This window comes from Papio anubis, chromosome 11 (assembly GCF_008728515.1).
Source record: "Papio anubis isolate 15944 chromosome 11, Panubis1.0, whole genome shotgun sequence".
NCBI lineage: Eukaryota > Metazoa > Chordata > Mammalia > Primates > Cercopithecidae > Papio > Papio anubis.
The window spans coordinates 79064649-79086885 of record NC_044986.1 but is presented as its reverse complement, the minus strand read 5'-3'; the positions used below and the strand labels follow the sequence as shown (position 1 = coordinate 79086885).

Below are 22237 nucleotides of genomic sequence, written 5' to 3'. Positions count from 1 at the left end.
GTGCTGGGATTACAGGGGTGAGCCACCTTGCCCAGTGGAACTTTTTAAAATATTAGACAAAACCCAATAGCCACAATGGTAAAAAATCAATTATTCTAATAAAAGAGTAAAAGAAAGAAAGAAAGAAGAAAAAACAAAGAAATGAAGAGAGGAAAGAAAGAAGGAGGGAGGGAGAAAAGAAGAATGAATGGAAAAAAATAAAGGAAAAAGAAGTTTCCTGTTTTGCTTGAACTATCATAATCAAAGACAAAATGCAAAGATCAAAAGAAAAAAAAATACTTCAATCTCATGTCATAATCAAAGGCCTCATTTCCCTTAAATAAAAATAGCTCCTACAAATCAATAAGAAAATCGCCAATAACTGAATTACACACTGGGGAGGAATATTAAGAGACTTCACAGGAAAGAAAAAATAAATAACTTTTAAAATATAAAAAGATGTTTTCATGTCACTCATCATAAAAAGAATTAAATTTAAAAATGAATGAGTTAGTACACTTCATTTCTAAGATTAAACAAAGACAAATATAGTTTCATAAAACAAACCGTCATGTCAAAGAGACTTTGGAAAACAGAAGATTTAAGATTTTAAATTGGTACCATTCTAGCAGGATGACAATGAGGGGAACCCAAAGGTCTATAAAGGTACATATATTTTCCCCAAATTTTCCACTTTAGAAATTTATTCTACACATTACTTCAAGTAGCATAATTTAAACAGCAAATAAACTAAACGCGAATTCACAGATGGATCGTTACCTCATTTTCTGAATCCCTTTGGACTGCTGTAACAAAATACCATAAATAGGGTCATTTATAGGTAACAGAAATCTATTTATTATGGTTCTAAAGGCTGGGAAATCCAAGATCAAAGTTCTGGCAGGTAAAGGGTCTTGCACTTATATTGGATCTTCTTGCTGTGTCCTCACATGATGGAAGAAGCAAGGCAGCTCTTGGGCCTCTTTAAGGTCATTAATTCCATTCATGAGGACTTCACTCTGATTATCTAATCTACTTCTTAAAGTAATCACATTGGTAATTATGTTTCAACATATGAATTTTTGGTGGGAACACAAACATACAGACCATAGCAGCCATATTATGCTACATGCAATGAATGGAATTGTATGCAATTATAAAAAGAATCAGAATGTTCTATATGAACCGAAATAAAATGATCTTGAAGATCATTTTAGATGAAAAAGCTGGATCATTGCTAGATGAAAAAGGAAGATGTGGAACACTATGTATTACGAGCTGTTATTTATATAAAAAGAGATAAGCGATTTTTGTTCATTTTACTTATACATTTATACAGTAGTTTTATAAAGATTTACGAGGAATTAACAACATTGATTGCCTATCTGAGAAGAACTGGGTGAATGGGGGATAAGGGTAGAAGACTTTGTATTGTAAACATTTTTATGCTGTTTGATACTGAACCATGTGAATGTATTACTATCCTAAAAATTAAATTCAATTAAAATAGGATTTTAAAATAAAATAAAATATACTGTTACTGTATTAATTATCCATAATACTTAGCAAAGTCATAGGCATTGGGTGAATACTAAATAAATTTTAAAGTAGGTGTACTAAAACCACATTTAAAATGGGAGCTAGTAAAACATGTTACCTTGAACAAGTCTCTCTTTCACTCATTCAATCCAAATTACCTGAGTGCCTGATGTAATGGAAGCATGTAAGGTACCTGAGATGTAGTGGTAAACAAATCCAAATCCAGCATGGTCCTTGTCCTCAACAAGCTGCTGAGTAAGTTCCATAATTAGATACACAAAAGCAAACAAACAAAAGCTAACAAAAACATTTAAGACATAGTCTGAGGATTGTATTTGGAACTATAGGGATAGATATTTAAGAAACAATTCCATTTTACAAAAATATTCTATGGTAGGTCATGCTCTATCTCTCAATTTAGTTCTTCTTATATCTTACAATAAGTCTTAATGATTTTCTTCATCTAGGGTTTCCTTTTCTAGTCTTATTGACATAGCTCAAAAATGAGGATAGTAATAGCTACTTTATCTTGTAAGAGTTAAATGACAGAACTTTTGTGCATGTACCTGGCAAGGTTTCTTGCATGAACTAGAATAGCTTATTAATAAATGTTACTTGTAGCTGAATAGGCTTACACTACAGGAATGTTTATTTGACTTACAAATTCCCCATTGCTCACTCTTAATTAAAGAACACCATTTACAGATTATCCGCAAAACACTCCTATTGGGTCTGGAACGTGTTCCTGGACAACTAAAGTGGGTTATGCCCAATATTTTAAAATGTCCTGCAGGTATAATCACAGAGCTTTTCTGTGAAGACAAGAAATCAGCAAAAACTGAGAATTTGATAACCTCCTCATGGTTTAAAGCACAGTGGGAATCAAATGTTTATCTGCCAGATCAATTCCACCTTAATTCTCAAACAAAGCTTCCCTGAAGGGATTAACGTTTTCAAGATTCCAAAGAAAACGGAGTCAGTGGAGACACCAACCAGTATAATTGAACACTGACAATGTATTCATAAGGAGACACTAAAAATAGTTGGGGGAGCCAGGAATTCAGAAGATCCAGTGCTGGTTCTCAAAAATTTATCCACATATCAAACAAATCGTGAAAAATTCATTTTAATTGTTCACAGTTTTGTCAAGTGCCTATCATGTACAAGAATTAGGTTATGTACCTTGAACTGCTTTGCTAAATGCAATGATTTTACCCCAAACTGTACTAATTATGCATCCATCTTTTGACCTATTTCATTACATTTTTAATTATACTACTTGTTATGACACTTAATGAAGATATTAATTTCAATAAACGATGGAGAATGTTTTGTTCTTGACCCCTCATGAAAAAATAAAGTAAAATAAATATTAAAAAGTTTCCTATTACAAGAAAATTTGATTGGCCCATATCAAAAAGCCCTTTGATGGCTAAAATGTAGACTCAGCAGATTTGATTTCAAATTCTTACAAATTGATTATCTTTGTAGGTTAATTAATTTATCTGAATGTCTGTTGCCTCAACCATAAAATTACTATAACTCAGGAATAATAAATAAGGACATGTAGACAGAGGCCTAGCACAAAATTTGGCATATAGTTAAGTCCTTATTCCATGAAAAACTCTGTTGGAACTTGAAATATGGGCCTAAGAGGACCTAAGGACATGTTTCTCTTAAGCGAAAATTCAGAACCCTGTGTCTCTGATTACTGTCAACAATGTAGTCAGTTTTTCTGTTTCTCTCTGCTCACGTTCTTAATCCGCATTATGAGATATTATTTATAATTCATGTGTCCAACTTTTTAGAACTATGTTAAAAACTGAAATGCTGGTAGTCCCAAATTAGAAAAAAAGATGATAATAGCTCAAACCATTCCATTGCATGTCAGTCACACATTGGTGAAATTGCTCTATCATATTCTACGAAAATAGCTCTCTCAGGCAAAGGAGGATGGTGGGCGTGCGGCTTGGTACAGCACTGTGTTGGTCGTCTCCTAGCATCAGTGTCATGTAAAACACCATCAAAAGAAACAGGTATTCTGCTATTTATCTTCACAATGTAGCTCTTGGGCATAGAATGTAAATAAATAGATTCATTTAGGAAAATCTAATTAACAGAGTTGAAAATGATTATGGTTTTTTTTTCTGAATTTTGCAGAAAGTGGTTATGTCTATCTAGTGATACATGTGATGCTATTAGCTGTGATTGAAATTTATCCAAAGTGGACTATGAGAAAGAAGCACAGAAAGCTATGGATGGAAGAATGAAAGTAATCTCCAATGTGCTGGACCCTTTTGATTGAGGGCTAATTGGATTTTGTGGTTATCGGTTCTTTGCTTTTAATCTTCAGGTAGTCTTGGCCACATTTTCCATCCTTTTTTTTGTTTGTTTTTCAAATGCTTCCTTCTACTCACTCAGAATTGAACCCTTTGGAAACTTCTAGTTAAAAAGGCCATTGGAATACTCACAAAAGACTGTCCCTGTATATGCTTTCCATGGAAAAAAAAAAAAAAACTATGAATATGGGATGTGGAGGGGGAGACACATCAATAGATCAATCTCAGAAGGAGACACCATCCTCACATGTAAGTGACAGGCCAAATACAGTGAAGGTAGAAATACACTACAAAAACTTGTATATCAAATTAAACTGTATGGAGACTTGAGCAGAACCAGGCTCCAAACACCTTACAGAAGCGATAAGAACCCTATTAAGATTGCTCAAATGGAGAGGATGAGGGCAAAGGTAGCAGAGGGTGGGGACAGTGGTGACATTCAGGCGTTTGTCCTGGGCTTTACAACTTCTTGAGCAGGTAGCCATGGCCACGAGACACCCACCTGACACCAACCTCAGCTGTAGGTGCCCTATTAGCGGAGACCAGAAAGACTGCTAGGATTTTCTCTCTGGGGAGTCATGGTATGAGCGAGCAGAGTGGAGAAAATTCCTACTTACCAAATGAACAAAAACAGCAAATTCCTGCTTACCAGATGAACACAGAGCTTCACCTCAGGGCATGTCTCAGCAAGTGGCTTTCAGTAAAGCTTTCCTTACTCCAACCGCAACTGAAGTTGCGACTGTCAAGATAAAACTAAATAAAACCCTCCTCTCTCAAAGTCTGCAAGTTTTACACAGGAACCCATATTATAATTTGTTAGAAGACACCACAATTCCTAATACAGCAGAACAGTATGAAAAGTCACAGCAAAAATAATGATGCTCAAAAGAAGAGAAGCAACGTGAGGAATCATAATTATAACTCCATGGGAAAGCAATTCTCTCAATGTTTGTAACTGTTTCTCCATGTTCTTTTTTTTAGACTGTATACCCAGTGGGTTTAAAATTTCAGTGTTTCCATTGACTACGTGTGTATCCTTGGGCAAATTACTTTATTTATTTATGTATTTATTTATTTACTTTATTTTTCTCAGTTTCCACACATTAAAGTGGGAATTGATTTCATCTACCTTACAAAACTGTGTGAGGATTATCTGTTAAGACCTTAGATCAATCCCTGGCAGTAATCATCAAAAAAGCATTTGTCGTTATTGTCATTCTTTTAATATTTATTAAATCTAAAATAATAATTAAAAATAAATAATATAATAATAGATTATATACAATACAAATGTGTTGCAGAAAATTGGGAGAATACACAAAAGATATTGAAAAAATTGTGCAATCCTACCATATTTTGCAATACATTGCCTTCAAGTTTTTTTTAAGCCTGTATAGTTAAGTATACACATGCTTATGTTACAAATTTGGGTGAGTGTATAGTTCTGCCTCATATTTTTTATTCCAGTGTAATTATTCATAGCTCTGCTTTTCACTCTCCAAATATCCCAGTTTAGATAAGTTATATGGTCACCCTAGTCATACCATCCATATTGTTTTGAATCCTATATTGTATTTAATATCATGTATTGGTTGTTTTTCAAAGCATATTATTCTAAAATGCCTATGTAATCAAGTTCAAATCAATATATGGTTGAATCATATTTAACCAATTGTAGATTTTTAACTTCAGGAAATAATATTACCAAATGTAAACTATAATTCTCTTACAATTAAATACTCTCATGGTGTTACCCCTATCTGCAGAGTAGAAAGTTCACAGACAGCACCAAATACGTGCAATTATAGATTATATAATTAATTTATCTTTATAAATCATCAAGAAATGTCAGACTATTCAATAACTTCTGTTGGAAAAACTAAATGTATTTTTAAACATATTAGTCTTCATATAAAACTACACACTAACATAAATTTCAGATAGAAATATAATAAAATTGAATAGCTTAATTACTATTAATTCATTTCATTCTTAGGCTAAGGATAGCATTAGCTCATATGAACTACTTTTTAAAAAATAACTAGTAGGTTTGACTCCATAAAAGGCAAAACGTTTGTGTGCTTTAAAAAATACCATAAGTAATAAATCAAAGAGCAATCTGGAAAAATTATATGATAGTGAATAGTTTATTATCCTCAAAATAGCAAACTCTTTTAAATAAGACTGAAATATTACAGTATTTCAAAGTTAGCAAAGGAAAATAATTAAAAATTCATAAAGGTAGAAACGAAACTGACCAATATACAAGTGAAAAAAGGATTCAATATTGCTGGCAATCAAGTTGCAATATAAAATATTAGTGGTATATAATTTTCCTTGTACAAGTAGCAATTAAAACAATACTATCCAGTGCTGGTAAAGAAAAAAGTAAAATCAATTTTACTGTTCACTCATGGAAACGTAAACTGATATAATCTTTCTGGAGGAAAAGTTATCAAAATATATCAAAATCTAGAAATTTATCCTCAAGAAATCATTTGGACATCAAGGTACAGAGACTTATGCATAACGGTTGTTAGTCACTGTGATCAGGCAAAATTGGAAACCCACTAAACGGCCCTTCATAGATGACTGGTAAGATAATTTATGTGAAATCCTTATAATAGCATAACCTTTAAAATAATAGTTTAAAAGAATATAAAATTATGAAAATGCTGTGGGGAAAAGCTCACAATATATTGAGTGGGAAGTAGAAGTTACAAAATACAGATAATATAAACCTGGTGGTGTTCCTCTTTTTAATTTTTTTGTTAATTGAGAGAGTCTCACTACATCACCCAGGCTGGAGTGCAGTAGCACAATCACAGCTCACAGCAGCCTGGAGCTCCTGAGCTCAAGTGATCCTCCAGTTTCAGCCTCCCAAGTAGCTGGGACTACAGGTGCACACCTCCATGCCTGGCTATTTTTTCTTTTTCTTTCTTTTTTTTTTTTTTCTAGAAACAAGGTCTTCCTATGCTTCCCGGGCTGATATTCAACTCCTGGGCTCAAGGAATACTCATACCATGGTTTCCCAAAGTGCTGAGATTACAAGCATGAGCACCCAGCCAATCCTAATTTTGTAAGGCAAATGAGTATATTGTGTAATAAGATATGAATATTTAATTTCTGGTACCTCAGATTTGATTAAGGTGTCAATATAATGAATAATAGATAATGAAGTGTGAGACAAATCACCACATGCGGAATTTATAAAGGAAATAATTAGATAATCTAGAACCATTCCATAACACTTGATCTCCCTCTCTGACTTTGAAACTATAGAAAGGACAGAGGAGAGATGAGACAGAGGAACTGTCATCTTTGATCCTGACGGTCTGGTGACACAGGCTCCTGAATGACCAGCTCTCCCAGGGCACGATGAGACAACATAGTGAGCATGTCCTGTGGACTAGCTGTGGACCACACAGGAGAACCAAGAACCAGTTGAGAGCTGCCTTCAGACCTGCGCAACAGGCTCCCTGGGAGGGCAGAACAATCCACCTTCCCGGGGGTAGAGTGGGTAGAGTGGACCCCCAGTGAGCCAGGGCCAACAGGGAAGCTGCTGTTAGCAAGCTGAGCAGACAGACTCAAACACTAGAGCTGAGAGAGGCAAGGGCAGGTGTGCTTCCCTCTGGCCCTATGAGGCCTGCTTTCGACGTAATGGTTAAAACCAAATACAAGTCTGGCGCAGTGGCTCAAGCCTGCAATCCCAGCACTTTGGGAGACTGAGATGGGACGCTCTCCTGAGGCCAGTAGTTCAAGACCAGCCTGGGCAACATAGCAAGATCCCATCTTTATAATTTTTTTTTTTTTTAAGTAGCTGAGTGTGGTGGTAGGCAATTGTAGTCCCAGCTACTTAGGAGGCTGAGGCAAGAGGATCACTTGAGCCCAGAAAGTTGAGGCTACAGTGAGCCAAGATCATGCCATTGCACTCCAGCCTGGGTGACAGAGCAAGACCCTGCCTCTAAAAACCAAACAAACAAATAAAAATGAATACATATGTATGCCACAGAAAAAGCAGAAAATATTTGGAGTAGTATGCACGAACTGATTATCAGTGGTTATCTCTGAATCGTGTACCCATAGGAAATTTTTCCTTTCTTGTAAATACAATTATTTTCCTAGTATCTAGAAATCATGTGTTTGCATACATGATTGGTAAAAGATTGGTGTTCATATAATTTAAAAGGGAAGACTTGGCCGGGCGCGGTGGCTCACGCCTGTAATCCCAGCACTTTGGGAGGCCGAGGCGGGCGGATCCCGAGGTCAGGAGATCGAGACCATCCTGGCTAACACGGTGAAACTCCGTCTCTACTAAAAATGCAAAAAATTAGCCGGGAGAGGCGGCGGGCGCCTGTAGTCCCAGCTACTCGGGAGGCTGAGGCAGGAGAATGGCGTGAACCTGGGAGGCGGAGCTTGCAGTGAGCCGAGATCGCGCCACTGCACTCCAGCCTGGGCGACTAAGCGAGACTCTGTCTCAAAAAAAAAAAAATAAATAAATAAAATAAAATAAAATAAAAGGGAAGACTTGAAGATTTAGCAATCAAGTATATAAAAATGCCACAACCTGACAGAATTAATGGGTTTTGTGAGATTCAAGGTGACATGGTCAAAATCAGATAATTCTCTGTTTCTCCTTCTCACGCCAAGCCAGAAAAACGGTAATAAGAGTAACAGATTTTACATATAAATCCATTCTGCTAACAATGTTTTTATGGCTCCTGGAAGGCAGAGTAGCTTAGCAGACTTAAGTATTCCCAGCAGATCCCAGTCTGAAAGTTATACCCTTTCATCTGTATGGATTAATAGACCGGGGGAAAGTGATAATTAGTTTCTGCTTTGTGTCCTCAAGAATCTGTTTTTTATCTATCAAATTTATTCATGGAAATGTCCTTCCCAGGATCAAGTTGCACCCCTCTGCAGAAGGTTCTTCACACTCTAGCATAAATGATACCAGTGAAGTTGGGCAATGTGCAGTGAAGTTGGGCAGCGTGCAGATTGTACAACAGTTCACAGATACACATGCTGTGTGAATAGCTCACTATAATCTTCTCTCCTAGAGAAATCCTTTCCTGAGTAACCCAGATCTCTCTCTCCACCTTATGTGAACTTTCATTGCCCCTCCATTTTTAGATTTCCTTAGCAGTCATGTCTTTTGTGTGTGTCCTTATTTGTGCTTCTTTGTGCATTTTTATTTCCTCAGTACAACTGGAGATATTCGAGGCCAGGTAATAGGCTGCATGCTTTTTAATTCCTGGTAGCACCTGTCTCAGTGCCTTGTACACTGTGTAGTAATCAAGGTGACAGTTGAAACAACAAAAATAATAATGATGATAATAGATAATATTTATTGAGCTCTCACAATGTCCCAAGCACAACATGCTCTGAATGAAGTATTTTACTTCATCCTAGCAACAGCTATATATGTTACAGATTAGAATATCTTAATTTATAAAGAAGAAAGCCAGGGTTTATTAATGTTATGCAACTTGTCCAATGTCAAACTATTAATAAGTTTTTGAATGAGTGAAGGAAGAAAACATTTCAATACCTTGCAGACATTAGATCCTTTCTAGTCTGTAATTCAATGTCAATAAGCACAGCTAACTACACTATGAGTTTACTGATGGTAGATGCTATGGTCTGAAAATTTGTGTCCCACGAAAATTCTTACGTGGAAACCTAATCCTTAAAGGGGTTGCTGGTAAGAGGCAGTGCCTTTCGGAGGTGATACATCAGAAAGAAGAAATCCTCACGAATAGGATTCAAGCCTTTCCAAAAGAGGCGCAGAGAGTCGTGTCATGCCTTCCACAATATAAGGACATAGAGAATGCACCCTCTATCAGAAAATTGCCCACAGCAGACACTGAATCTGTCAGCGCCTTGATCTTGACTTCCTAGCATGCACAACAGTGAGAAATAAATTTCTGTTGTTTATAAGCCATCCAGTTAATGCTATTTTTTCATAGCATCCCAAATGGATTAAGACAATAGGATCTGTGGTTATTATTGTTTGGATCCAAAGCATGGTATACGTTGCATGTGCTTAATTATCTAGGGAAATGAATGAGTGAGTGAGTGAAGAAATCCACTATTGTGGTGGTGCACTGAACTCCCCTTCTGAATGGCTTGCCAGGACAGCCTGCTCTACTTGGGCCCTCACTTTCTTTAAGCTGGATGCCCATGGAATTGTTCTACAGATAAAGAAACCAAGGTCCAAATCAACTGTGATTTTCCAAAGACCACACCACAAAGATCAGGTGGTCACAGAATTAGCAGCAAAACCCTTTGACTTCCAATTCAGAGCACCTTTTGTTTCACCCTTTCACCTAATTGTTGATACACAGAACACATGTTCCTATATATTAAATACGATTGAGAAAGGCAAGAGTGCAGAATATGGGTCTTTTGGGGGAAAACTTCCTGTTAATAACCTTCAGGAAAATCTCCTTATATCTGCTTAGCAAATGCCTGCCCAGGCTCCTGGCCCTACATTGGCATTTCCAGGCTGTTCTCAATTATGTTTTCCTTCACTGTGACACATATGGCAAAGGAGTACCACTTTGCTCTGAGCCTGATGGTCTAGGCACTGGGAGTGACAATCCCTGGGAACATGAGGAAGGAGACCAAGCTTGGGCATGATTTGGTTGTCTCTGCAGGCCATTTGGAAGCACGGCTGTGTTTATAAATTTATTTTCTTACCTGGCGCCCTCTCTGGGGATAGAACCACATTCTATAGAAGATTGTTTTTTATTTTCTTTATGGACTTGTGAAGTGGTTCTTCCTGGAAAGCTGAGGCACACAAACCCAGTTTGGGCTGATGACAAGTCTAAACCTGTATCTGTATCTTTTTCACTAGTCTTCCTCTGAATCACATCCAGACCAGGCTCCTAGCATCTTTCCAGATGCTGTGAGAACAGAGCCTGGTTCTAAGAAGCAAAGAAGCAAAGTGTGAATCTAAGTCAGCACATATGAACGCGTGATGGAAGTGATGCTCCTTCCTTCCACGGGGGGGGCTAGATGACTCCAGGTGTTTAAGCTGTATACACTGCATGCCAGAGCTTGAGCCTGCAGACTCAAGCCTGCCGTCACAGCCGGGAAGAAGCTAAGTACTGGATTCTGACAGGGAGAGAAAGGCACAGGGTGGTGTAGAGACAGCCGCCTCCAGCTGTGCGTGAGGAGGCGTGCCCTTGCTTCCAATGGGCAACTTCTCTACCCCACCCCATTCTTTGATTCTGTTCTGAGTCTGTTCTCTGCAGCATCCCCCACACTTCCATTGGCTGGTGATTATGTCAGGATCTTGATGGGAACTCAGCTTGGCATGTGTTCATGAGAGGGGAGATGGAGAAAAACCTTGGCTGGCTCACAGTTCTGACGGACACATAGTTCAGCTCCATGTAACTCTGCTTCAAGGCTGAGGATGGTAACTACCCTGGGTGGGAATGGGCAGTAAGGAAGGAAAACCAGGGCAGGAGTCTACAAGTCAGCTTCTGGGAAGCTTACTGCTGCTATCCCTCAGTGCGCTGGCAGCACAGGAGGCAGGGTCCAGAAACATGCCTTTCAAGAATGCCACATTAGCTGATGCTGGCTCCCCCACAGAAGGTCCCTTCCTCTTGACTCTGACCAAAATCTGAGTCACTCACTATGTTCCTTCTGAATCCCTGCTTGCTATTCAGCCTCATGATCTGAAGGCGACTTGTGGTACATTGAATCTATAGGAGGGTTTGATTAATCTGACAGATTGATGCATTAGATATTTTTACAAAAACTGTCATTGAAGCACTTTATAAGATTGATATTCATAGGTAAACATGTGTTCCTGAATGGAGTTAGTTATAGGTTCTTGGGATTGAAAAGAGAACAGAGGGGATGAGTTTTTGAAATAGTCTGAGGACCCAGCTCTGAACCACGTCTAAGACACTTAAGCCATTAAGGCTCTCACAGTGACATCCTTGCACCATTTTCCTCAATATAGGTCATTCAAGATTTTATTTTGTTTTTAAAATTTAATGTAAAAGATACACTGGCCAACTTTGCATCGCCTGGAAGAGAATAAAAGAGCAGGGGTTTCTCACCCGCTGATAACAGGGATTTCACTCAGGAAAAGTATGCATTGGATAGACGGGGAGAGAGGGAGGAAGGAAGGAAGGAAGGCAGAATGCAGAGAAGAGAGGAGACAGAAGAGAAAAAATGGAGGGAGGGTGTTGAGTGGAAGCTTATTTCCTGAGCATACAGTCATTCCGAAGATATCATGAGCAGCAAATTAAACAATCCTTCAGCAAGAATTTTGACAAGGAAATTTCATTAGGGATTTAAATCTCTATGGAAGCTCAAGTTGCTGCATTAAGATATGAAAATTGTGCAAATATTGCTCCTTAGAATAATGTTTGCCGCAGGTCATTGAGTTTCAGTCAATGGAATTTAGAGTGATAAATGTCTTGTTGAAAATAACTGGAGAAGGGAGGGTTCTAGGGGAGGGAGGAAAGTGCCCTGCAGTTGGGAGCTCAGGTCCTGGAGTCATTTGAAATGGAAGTTAAACTCTAGCATTAACTAGCTGTATGACCTTGAGCAAGTTTACTTAGCATCCCTGAGGTCTAATTTCCTCAACTATAAAGTGTGGGCAATTGTCAGCACTCTCCTTACCAAACTGTGATGGTGAGGGTTTAATAAAATAATTCATGTAAAGCCTTTGGCACAGTGCCTGGCACATGTATCATTCAAACACATATTAGTAATGATTATAGTGATGAATAATGGAAGTGGGCTGACATTATCTGGCATTGACTCTGTTCTTCTATATGATAACAATAATGCTTATAAGTTATTATTGTTACCACTGCTCAGGTGAAAGCCTGAGGCCTGGGAGCCAAATAAAATCTGCTAACGTCAGAAAGGGGTAAATGTTACACCAAATTCACCCCCATGTTTATATAGCCACATGTTTTCCCCCTCACCAATATGCAGGGTCCTCAGAGCCTAAATCCTGTTTGCACACCTTTGTATTAACAGAACCTGACCGATTAGGTGGATCTTGATGGATGCTCAGAAAACACTGATGAAATGAATTAATGATTACCTAAAGAAATGCATGTGTGCATGGATGAATGGAAGATATAATGCTTTTCCATTGAAGCTGTGTCTCAAGCACTCATCCATGGGTTCTCTGTGCTTATTCCTTCTTTTTAAATTTCAAGGAATTCTGGCATTTTGACTCATAATGATGATACACCACTTTACAGAAGACTGGAGAAATAGAAAAACAATTTCATAAAATTCCACACCCTTTCAACATTTTAGTGTATTTCTTTTCTACATTGGGGCCAAAGTATGTTCCTTTTGCAATTTTATATAGACATAATTTTCTATCTTGCAATTTCACTTAATAGAAACATTTCAGAGAGCTATACTTTTTATTTTTTATTTTATTTTATTTTTTTTTAGACAGAGTCTTGCTCTGTCACCCAGGCTGGAGTGATCTCGGCTCACTGCAACCTTGCCTCCTGGATTCAAGCGATTCTCCTGCCTCAGCCTCCTGAGGTAGCTGAGACTACAGGCGCCTGTCATCACATCAGGCTAATTTTTGTATTTTTAGTAGAGACGGGGTTTCACCATTTTGGCCAGGTTGGTCTCAAACTCTTGACCTCAAGCATCTCTGCCTCCCAAAGTGCTGGGTTTATAGGCCTGAACCACTGTGCCTGGCTCACACAGCTATAATTTTAATAGAAATAGGTTTTCAGGGATAGTGACTGTAACCATGGGACCATTTTGTTCTATGAGGAGAGAACAGTCATTATGGTGGACCCATCCTCCACTCTTGCAGTGATGAAATATGGTATCTAAATGGATGGTAAAATTTGATTAGATTGTTTAAAAAGATTTTTTTACCCACTTTCTACCATGCACAAGGCCTTGCCCTTTGTAACCTGTACTCAATAGCTATTCCACATCCATATATGAAAAGAAAGCAAAAAAGGAAGGAAGGGAGGGCGGGAGGAAGGAAGGAAGCGGCCCAAATCACTTGATAAATAAGATACAAAAAACTCCAGTAATACCATCCTCTCTGGGTAATTCCTAGAGAACTGTGCCTCACATTTCAGGAAATAGAGATATCCCTGTGGCAACCTTCACTTTTCTCAAGGAACGCTAAATTTGCAAAGAAAGAGTAATTACTGTATGGTGAATTGCTTTGTCAGATAAAATAGAATTAAATTAAACAAAACCTTTTTCTTTCAAATAACTGTGCATTTACTTGAGTAAATGTAGCTAGAAATTCAGGGGAAAGTGAAAATATGCATTTTGAAAGGATGTTGGAAGATGGCTAGACGTGTTCATTATGCAGCAAAATGCACAGACACAGGCGGGGCGACCTCTGTCTGTAATCAGTACAAAATATTTTGCTGAAGTCTGTGTTACGTATGTATGATATTCAGAAGACCATAACCTGGCCTTTACAATTGCAAAATGCCTATCATTATCCTCACTAAACTAAACAGGTGATTCAGTAAAAATCCCCTTTTCTTAGTAATGATTCAATTCTAGCAGCTATTGAAAGAGCAGAGAATTCTTTAAAGATAAACATTTCACATTTGACTAGAATGGGCGTTTAGGCATAAAAGGTTACTGTTGTTCATATACAAATAGAAACTAATGACTAGCTATATTTTTTAATCTGCAAATTGTCTTTTTCCATGAATGGAGAAAAAATAACTTGTCCTTAGGACAGTAATCACCAATATGCAAATAGTGTTGCCAAAAAGAGAGTTTTCAAAGTCTGCCTGAAAACTTCTTACATGATTTTGTACACGTTTTCTTACTTTAGTAAGGTATGGTTTAACACTATCTTAAATTAACAACCAAAGCGTAAGAAGCAGTATAATACTGTAGTTTCCACAACATTATTTCAAGTAAATAATAAGTTCTTTTATTTTTCTAGATCCCCGCTTTTGAAACGAGGTGGGCAGAGGGAGAGCTAAGGAGTCCCAGGTTGTTGGGGATTCCCAGGAGGGATTCAAGGTGGAATCCGGAAGCCAGACCTCATCGTCGGAGAAGACCTAGACTCTAGAGCCAGCTCTGAGGATGCTTTGAACATCAACATCTGCCATCAGCTTCTGTCTCTGGCAGATTTCAGAGGCACAGGACTGAAATACAGCTTTCAGCTGAGTTAACAACCATTGCTCAGAATAAGAGCTGCCTATTAGAGAGAAGAAAAATGCTTGACCTACTTGGATCCGATAAGATGGAATCAGTTTTCGGCAGAAATTGATCACAACGGACTCCTTGGTAGCCTTCTTTGCACCTGAGAAAAGGGGATAAATGACAAACATACGCATGTGGTTGTGAAAGATTTAAGATTTCAACAAGTAAAATAGCCATCAATTACATAAATGTGAGAACAGTGCATTCATGCTTTTGTATTTTTCGATTCAGTCTGTTTCTGACTTCAACAGACAGATTCTCAATTCTACTTCTGTGCCAAAAAAGGAGAAAGCCAACAATGTAGCTTTGCTTTTATAGTTTGCTATGCAATATCTAAGGAGCAAATTGAATCGCATTTTAAGATACCTCACAGCAATCTAAATAATGGTTCTTAAAATTATAATTCTGGATGCAGGTGTATTTTTCTTTATGCAACACACTGGCTCTAAAAAGGCATTTAGAAACATATTGCAAGTGCCATTTTTCTAATAAAAGATATTTTGAAATATAATTGATCAATTAGAGATTTTGGCTAGCACTATTAATTTTGTTTCCATGTGTTTTATTAGCTTGTTCACTGTTAGTCCTACTTGTTTTTTTTTTTTTTTTTAACCTCTTAGTTGTTCTTCCAAGTCAGTGTCATCTAACCACTTTTCCAGAAATAACAGCATTTTATCCGGCAAGGTCTGAAAGGTATCTCTAAACTCAGATTTTTTTCTCTCCCTATTTTTCTCTTTTATATTCAGTCAACATGTGCAAAGTGTCTACTTTCTGCCAGGCATTGTACAAGCCAACTGTCCTGAGGCGGGCACAATTTGAAGGCAAGGAATTTGCCTGGAAGCACTGGCAATGAGGCATGCCCCCTCAGCCCTGCCAGGCCTCTGTCGGGTCTTCACACAGCTCGCTCAGTCAGGGCTGCTTGGCCGCCTCGGACAGCAGTGGCTCATCAGCCAGCAGTTCCAGGAACAAATACAGCGAGGCCCCAAACGCCTGGCTCTGAACAGCCTTGTTAAGTGGGGAGGTGGCATTTACTGGTCTGCTCGAAGCTTAATCTGTCATGCTCGAGTTCAGCAGGGAAGCATCCATTGTTGCTTATAGGATGAATCTGTCCTACTTACAGAGGAGGAAATAGTGCTGCTGGCATAAAAAAAATCAGATTTAAAAAACAATTCTCTGCTTGTTAGAAATCTATGAAATCGACAAAAGAATTGAAAGAGGCCGTTCTGTCAAGAGACGGGAGCCATGAGTCGTGAGTTCCTTCCTTAGAATATGCTTTGTTTTCTGAGTGTAATAAGATATTAAATAAGGTCTATTGCAAGGGGAGAAGCAACATTGAAATGCATCGAGGTAATTTTTCTTCCTTTCATCATGAGCCAAATTGGAATTCAGGTAATCGGGCAGGCTCTCTTCAACACCTTTTTAAACTTGGCACTCTGAAGTGGATCTGGCAATTTTCCTTGTGGACTGAGAACAAAGACCTCCAATATATGGATATTCCAGATACCCAACATGTTACTGGAATAATTTTTTAAAGCATACACATATTTCCATAACCTTTAAAAAATTCATTTATTTCACTTGAAATAAAGTAGGCATATCACAGTAAGAGTCAGAAAATACTTTGTGTACTTTGTACTGAGGCACATTTGTCATACAAAAAATAAATTCTTGTTTTCTGAAAGCTGCCCTAATGCAATTAGCTTGTTCTTATTCAGAATTATCGTTCCATGGTGCTCTCATTTTCTTTTCCCAATAATAACGAGTTACATCCTGGGTATGTGCTATAGTATGCATTCACTTTTTGAAGAATTTATTTCCAATCTTTGTGAGAGATTTTAAGTACCCTTTACTCTTTGTATCTTTATTTAATATAAAAGGAATATCTTAAGGAGATAGTGGCTTTTAAGGAGAAGTGTCTTTTTGTTTTTATTTTGCTTTTTAAGTGTTCTTTGTTACTTAAAATGCATTATTCTGTTTGTGTGTGGGAAAGAAAATAAGGAAAGATATTTGAAAATTTCCCATCTTAAACTGATTTTCCATGAGTGCTAACCCACCCTGAGGTGCTCAGGCCTCATGGGGTATCAGGAAAATTGCACAGTGAGTCCTTTCCTCCTGCCTCCATACCTCTGTGCTGTAACTAATACAGTGTGATGATGTTGCAGCAGCCCAGCCCAGGCTAGGAAGCCCCCTCGGGGGGCTGTACGGCTGGGCAGGCAGCAAACCCTGTTCCTTTGTTAAGAAGGCGAGTCGCTGCTAATTGACACCCAGTTCTAAGAATAATGAAGTAAAATTTCCATTAAAAATCGCACATATATCACCTGGATAAGTTCACACCCATCCAAATGTGAAGATGGAATGTTGCTAGCAGGTAATGCTAGTGAAGTGGATTGAATTTACAACAATATTAAAGACAAGAAGCAAAGAATAAAAGTTCTAAATGCACTTCTAGTGCATAGATTGGAGTTGGCAGACCTTCTGATAGTATGTCAAGCATATCTTTTGAGAAATATTATTGCACTGCTTGTTTTTCATTTGGTTTTTTGGGGGAGAGTTGAGTGTGTATTTGTTTTATTTTCTTTTTTCTTTTTGAAAGACAAAAGAATAAGAAAAAAATTCATATAATAGAAATGCCTTTCTGTTCATCTTAATACATAACCAAGTTAATAACATTAAGAAGTACCTGTGTAATCTTTAATGGGGAATATATGTTTTAAAAAACACAAATCTTGCCTTAACCAGGCTAATATTCTATTATCTTTCTTTTTTTATTATTTTACTTTAAGTTCTGGGATACATGTGCAGAATGTGCAGGTTTGTTACATAGGTTTACATGTGCCATGGTGATTTGCTGCACCCACCAACCCGACATCCAGGTTTTAAATCCCACATGCATTAGGTATTTGTCCTAATGCTATCCCTCCCATAGCCGCCCACCCCCCAACAGGCCCCGGTGTGTGATGTTCCCCTCCCTGTGTCCTTGTGTTCTCATTGTTCAACTCCCACTTATGAGTGATGACGTGGTGTTTGGTTTTCTGCTTCTGTGTTAGCTTACTGAGAATGACGGATTCTAGCTTCATCCATGTCCCTGCACAGGACATGAACTCATCCTTTTTTATGGCTGCATAGTATTCCATGGTGTATATGGGCCACATTTTCTTTATCCAGTCTATCACTGATGGGCATTTGGGTTGGTTCCTAGTCTTTGCTATTGTAAATAGTGTTGCAATAAAAATAAGTGTTCATGTGTCTATATAGTAGATATTCTATTATCTTTCTACTCTGTATTGCTTTCAAAGCTCCACTCAATCTGTCCAGTCACTGTTCTTTGTATTTCTTTATCCATTAGAAGCCTGGCATTACAGAAATTATATGAAAAATCTCAATGTTCCCCAGTTGTTTTACAAAACAGGGAGTATGCTCAGGAGAGGAAGCATAGCCAAAGTTGATAAACATCGTGTAAAAAAATGAGAAAATCATTATCCACAGTGACATAACAACACAGCAAACTCAGTTCACAAGAGCTAAGACATTGTAATTGTTTTTAAAAAAGTCTCCAATTCTAAGTGTACATCTACTTTGAGATAAAGGATTTGTTACATTGGAAACCAGTGAATCCTTCCTTCCTTCCTCCCTTCCTCCCTCCCTCCCTCCCTTCCTTCCTTCCTTCCATTTTTTTTTTTTTTTTTTTTTTTTTTTTTGAGGCAGAGTCTTACTTGTTGTCCAGGCTGGAGTGCAGTGGCTAGCTGCAGACTTGACCTCCTGGACTCAAGGAATCCTACAGCCTCAGCCTCCTGAGTAGCTGAAACTACAATTGTGCACCACCATACTCAACTATTTTTTTTTTAAATTTTTTTGTAGAGGGGGGTTTTGTTCGGTTGCCTAAGCTAGTCTCAAATTCCTGGCCTCAAGCAATCCTCCTGTCTTGGCCTCCCAAAGTGTTGGGTTTACAGGTGTGAGCCACTGCACTTGGCCTGGAAACCAGTAAGTTCTTGATCATGTTATTTGTTTTGTTTTCTTTTTTTCACATTTAAAAGGCCGTACGGATGGGCATAGTTGAGGAGATCATGTGCAAAGCAGAGTAGAGCAGGTAAGAGGTGGAATAGATGGTAAGAAAACACAGAATAAGAGAGATTGGTCCCTCTCAGTGGGAGGGAAGGAATGGGGAGGGGCAGGAGTCCTTTTGAGCCCAACTGAACTATCAGGTTGATGAGCCTCAGGGCCAAATAGAGGTTCAGGACCTTCCCTTCCCCACAGCAAATCTTGCCTTACCTAGGTGGATATTCTATTACTTTTCTACTCCGCATTGCTTTCAAAGCTCCAATCACTTGGTTGTGTAGAGAGTTGTGTAGTTTCAAAGGCAGACATCACTATTTCTACTCTTGACATCCTTGAAGCTTTGCCCTCACCCATCCCACCTGTCCAGCTGTACCTGAAATAAAAAGCACCCCCTTCTATCATTGTTTTCCTCTTCTACATTGTCCCCAAGGAAAAGTCCAGTGGCTGGTTTAAGTAAAGAGTTTTAAAAGGCAATGATTGAGTGGGAGAAAAGCAAACAGTACCAGCAAGGATGAGACAATATAAGATCTGTGATCACTGGTTGAAATTCAGTACTTGTTTTGCCTGGTGTGGTAAAGCAGGTTGAGCAACATATCACCCAGGCTGGATGTGAAGGACCCTAAGGAAGAGACTTAAAATGGTCAGGTCACTCACTTGCTGATATTCCCACAGAAATGATCACCTTTTGACCAGCTAAAAGTGATTATCCTGGCCACTTGGCCACACTGCTAACTTCAGCGCAATTCTCATCTGCCAGTGTCTTTCAGCCTATTTCCTGAATAACAACTAAGTTACAGCTAATAATATGACAATGAGTGAAAATTCAACCCCCAGTTGTAATCAACAGCCTCCCTACCTTTCCAGATCGTTCTTCAATTTCTCCTTCTTCATCTTGTTAGGAAAACAAAACAAGACAAATACAAAAACAAACAACACTAACATGGTTCTATTGAGGGAACTGTGCTACTATCTGGCTCCACATCTGTAGATTTCCTGGACATTTACTCATTGAGGAAAGGTGTTATTATTGCTTCACTCTCCAATTCTACTCTGTCTTCATTTTTAGGGACTTGATTATCTACATAGATAGCCCAGTCAACATATGGTTGCTTAGCACCTGTCTTCCTCATTAATATCATGATGGTTAAGAGAGTTGGTTTATATTACGGCTTACCCATTTAGTTGTCTGGGTATATTTTAGGAAAATTCTTTAATATCTTTGTTTCTCAGTTTCAACCAAAAAAAAAAAATATGTGAGATGGTATTAGGAAGGAGAAAAACAAGCGCAGGTAGCTGATATTACATACAATAGCATTTTAGTCATTTTTATGCTTAGGGATCTTACACTTTGTATCTACAAAAATGGATTTTATATAATTTATAGAGACAAATATAGGAAGAATACAAATATGTTCAAATGTTTGCTTCAATTCCTGCATAGTGCCTGATCTCTTTATAAATGCTATAGAAGGTATACATACTTTCTTCTTTGGACCTTGGTTTTAGACATAAAGTTTTAACTAGCCATAATCAATTAGCTTAGCAAGGAAAATGGTTGTAGACAAACTATATGGTTTATTTCCTGACAGTAACAACTTTTATTCATAGGAAAATAAAAGTGGCCTTTACTCTTTGGTATTACAGGAAAATAGACATGTGGTCAGTAATATACACAGCTGCCAATTTAACAGGGGCTATTAAACACTAATTTGAAAAAGGAACAAATCCTCCAGGTAGTCTTCTCTCTCTTTTGCCAATTCTCCTCAGCCTCAGTGTCAGTCCTCGGTTGGGGAAAATGGAAAGATCGCCTGACATTTCAAGTTTACATTTGAGAGGCAAGGTGATCTGGAGCTCTGCCTGGTTTTGAAGGCTGGCTGCTCTGCCTTTTTGTGCCTCCTTTCTCTATGTGTAAAATGGAGATAACAGTAGCCACCCCCTGGATTTATTATTAGGAGTAAACGATACAATACCTGTGGTGCATGATAAGCATTCAAGAAATGTTAGCTTTTAGTGCTATTTGAATTTGAAAGCATCATCCCAGCTTTTCAACTGAAGAAACAGAGATTGAGAAAGGTTAAGTATCACACAGCCAGTAAGTACTTGAACTACATACAAACTCAGCTGGGACTGACCTTAAAGCTCTTGCTTTATCTGTGGTACCTTCTGGCATTTTGTAAGGAAATTCAGTGGAGACATAAATTGCGATATACCTACCCAACTTTCCCAAGATTAGGATTAAAAAATGTGGCCCAAATATCATGAACTAAAACCATGGTTTATTTTAAAAATGAAAAACCTAGATTTATAAATTATTCTCCAATCTAAAAATGTTCTTAAGCAAACCATATCACAGATACTGGTTAGTGATTTAAAGGCATACTTCCTGAGCTTTATAATCTAAAAGACACTCATCAAGTATGGGTAAGAAGACTTCAGGTGAATTGTCACTAAAGAATGATAATGACATTTCTTTTTTATTGACATAAAATTATATATATTTATAATGTAAAACATGATGGTTTAATGTTTTAAAACATGATGTTTTGAAATATGTATTCAATGTAGAATGGCTAAATCAAGCTATTAACCTATGTTGTACCTTACCTTATTTGTGGTGAGAACACTTAAAGTCTACTGTTAGCAATTTTTTTGGGTATATAGTACATTGTTATTAACTATAGTCATAACTATATTATGCAGTAGATTTCTTGAAATTATTCCTTCTGTGCACTGCTGGTGGGAATGTCATTAGTAAAGCCATTATGGAACATAGAATGGATATTCTTCAGAAAATTTAAAATAGAACTACCATATGATTGAGCAGTCCCACTACCGGATATATAGCCAAAGGAAATAAAATTAGTATGTGGAAGAGATATTTACATTCCTACGCTTATATCAACACTATTCACACTAGCCCAGAAATGGAATCAACCTAAATGTTAATCAACAGATGAATAGATAAATAAAGTATGGTATCTACATATACACAATGGAATACTATTCAGCTTTAGAGAAAAAGGGAAATTCTGTCATTTGTGACAACATGAATGAACCTGGAAGGCATTATGTTAAGTGAAATAAGCCAGGCACAGGAAGACAAATACCACGTTATCACTTACATGTGG

General features: G+C 37.8%; 1 protein-coding gene across 7 annotated transcripts in view; it reads right to left on the bottom strand.

Annotated features, from left to right (window-relative positions):
- The window catches only part of NRG3 (neuregulin 3), a 1118981-nt gene that overhangs the window by 235198 nt on the left and 861546 nt on the right, over positions 1–22237 (bottom strand). For all 7 annotated transcript variants that reach the window (XM_031652669.1, XM_031652672.1, XM_031652670.1 and 4 more), the window contains exon 3: positions 15080–15153. In XM_031652669.1, coding sequence (XP_031508529.1) covers positions 15080–15153 — 74 coding nt within the window. The remainder of the gene's footprint in view (positions 1–15079; positions 15154–22237) is intronic.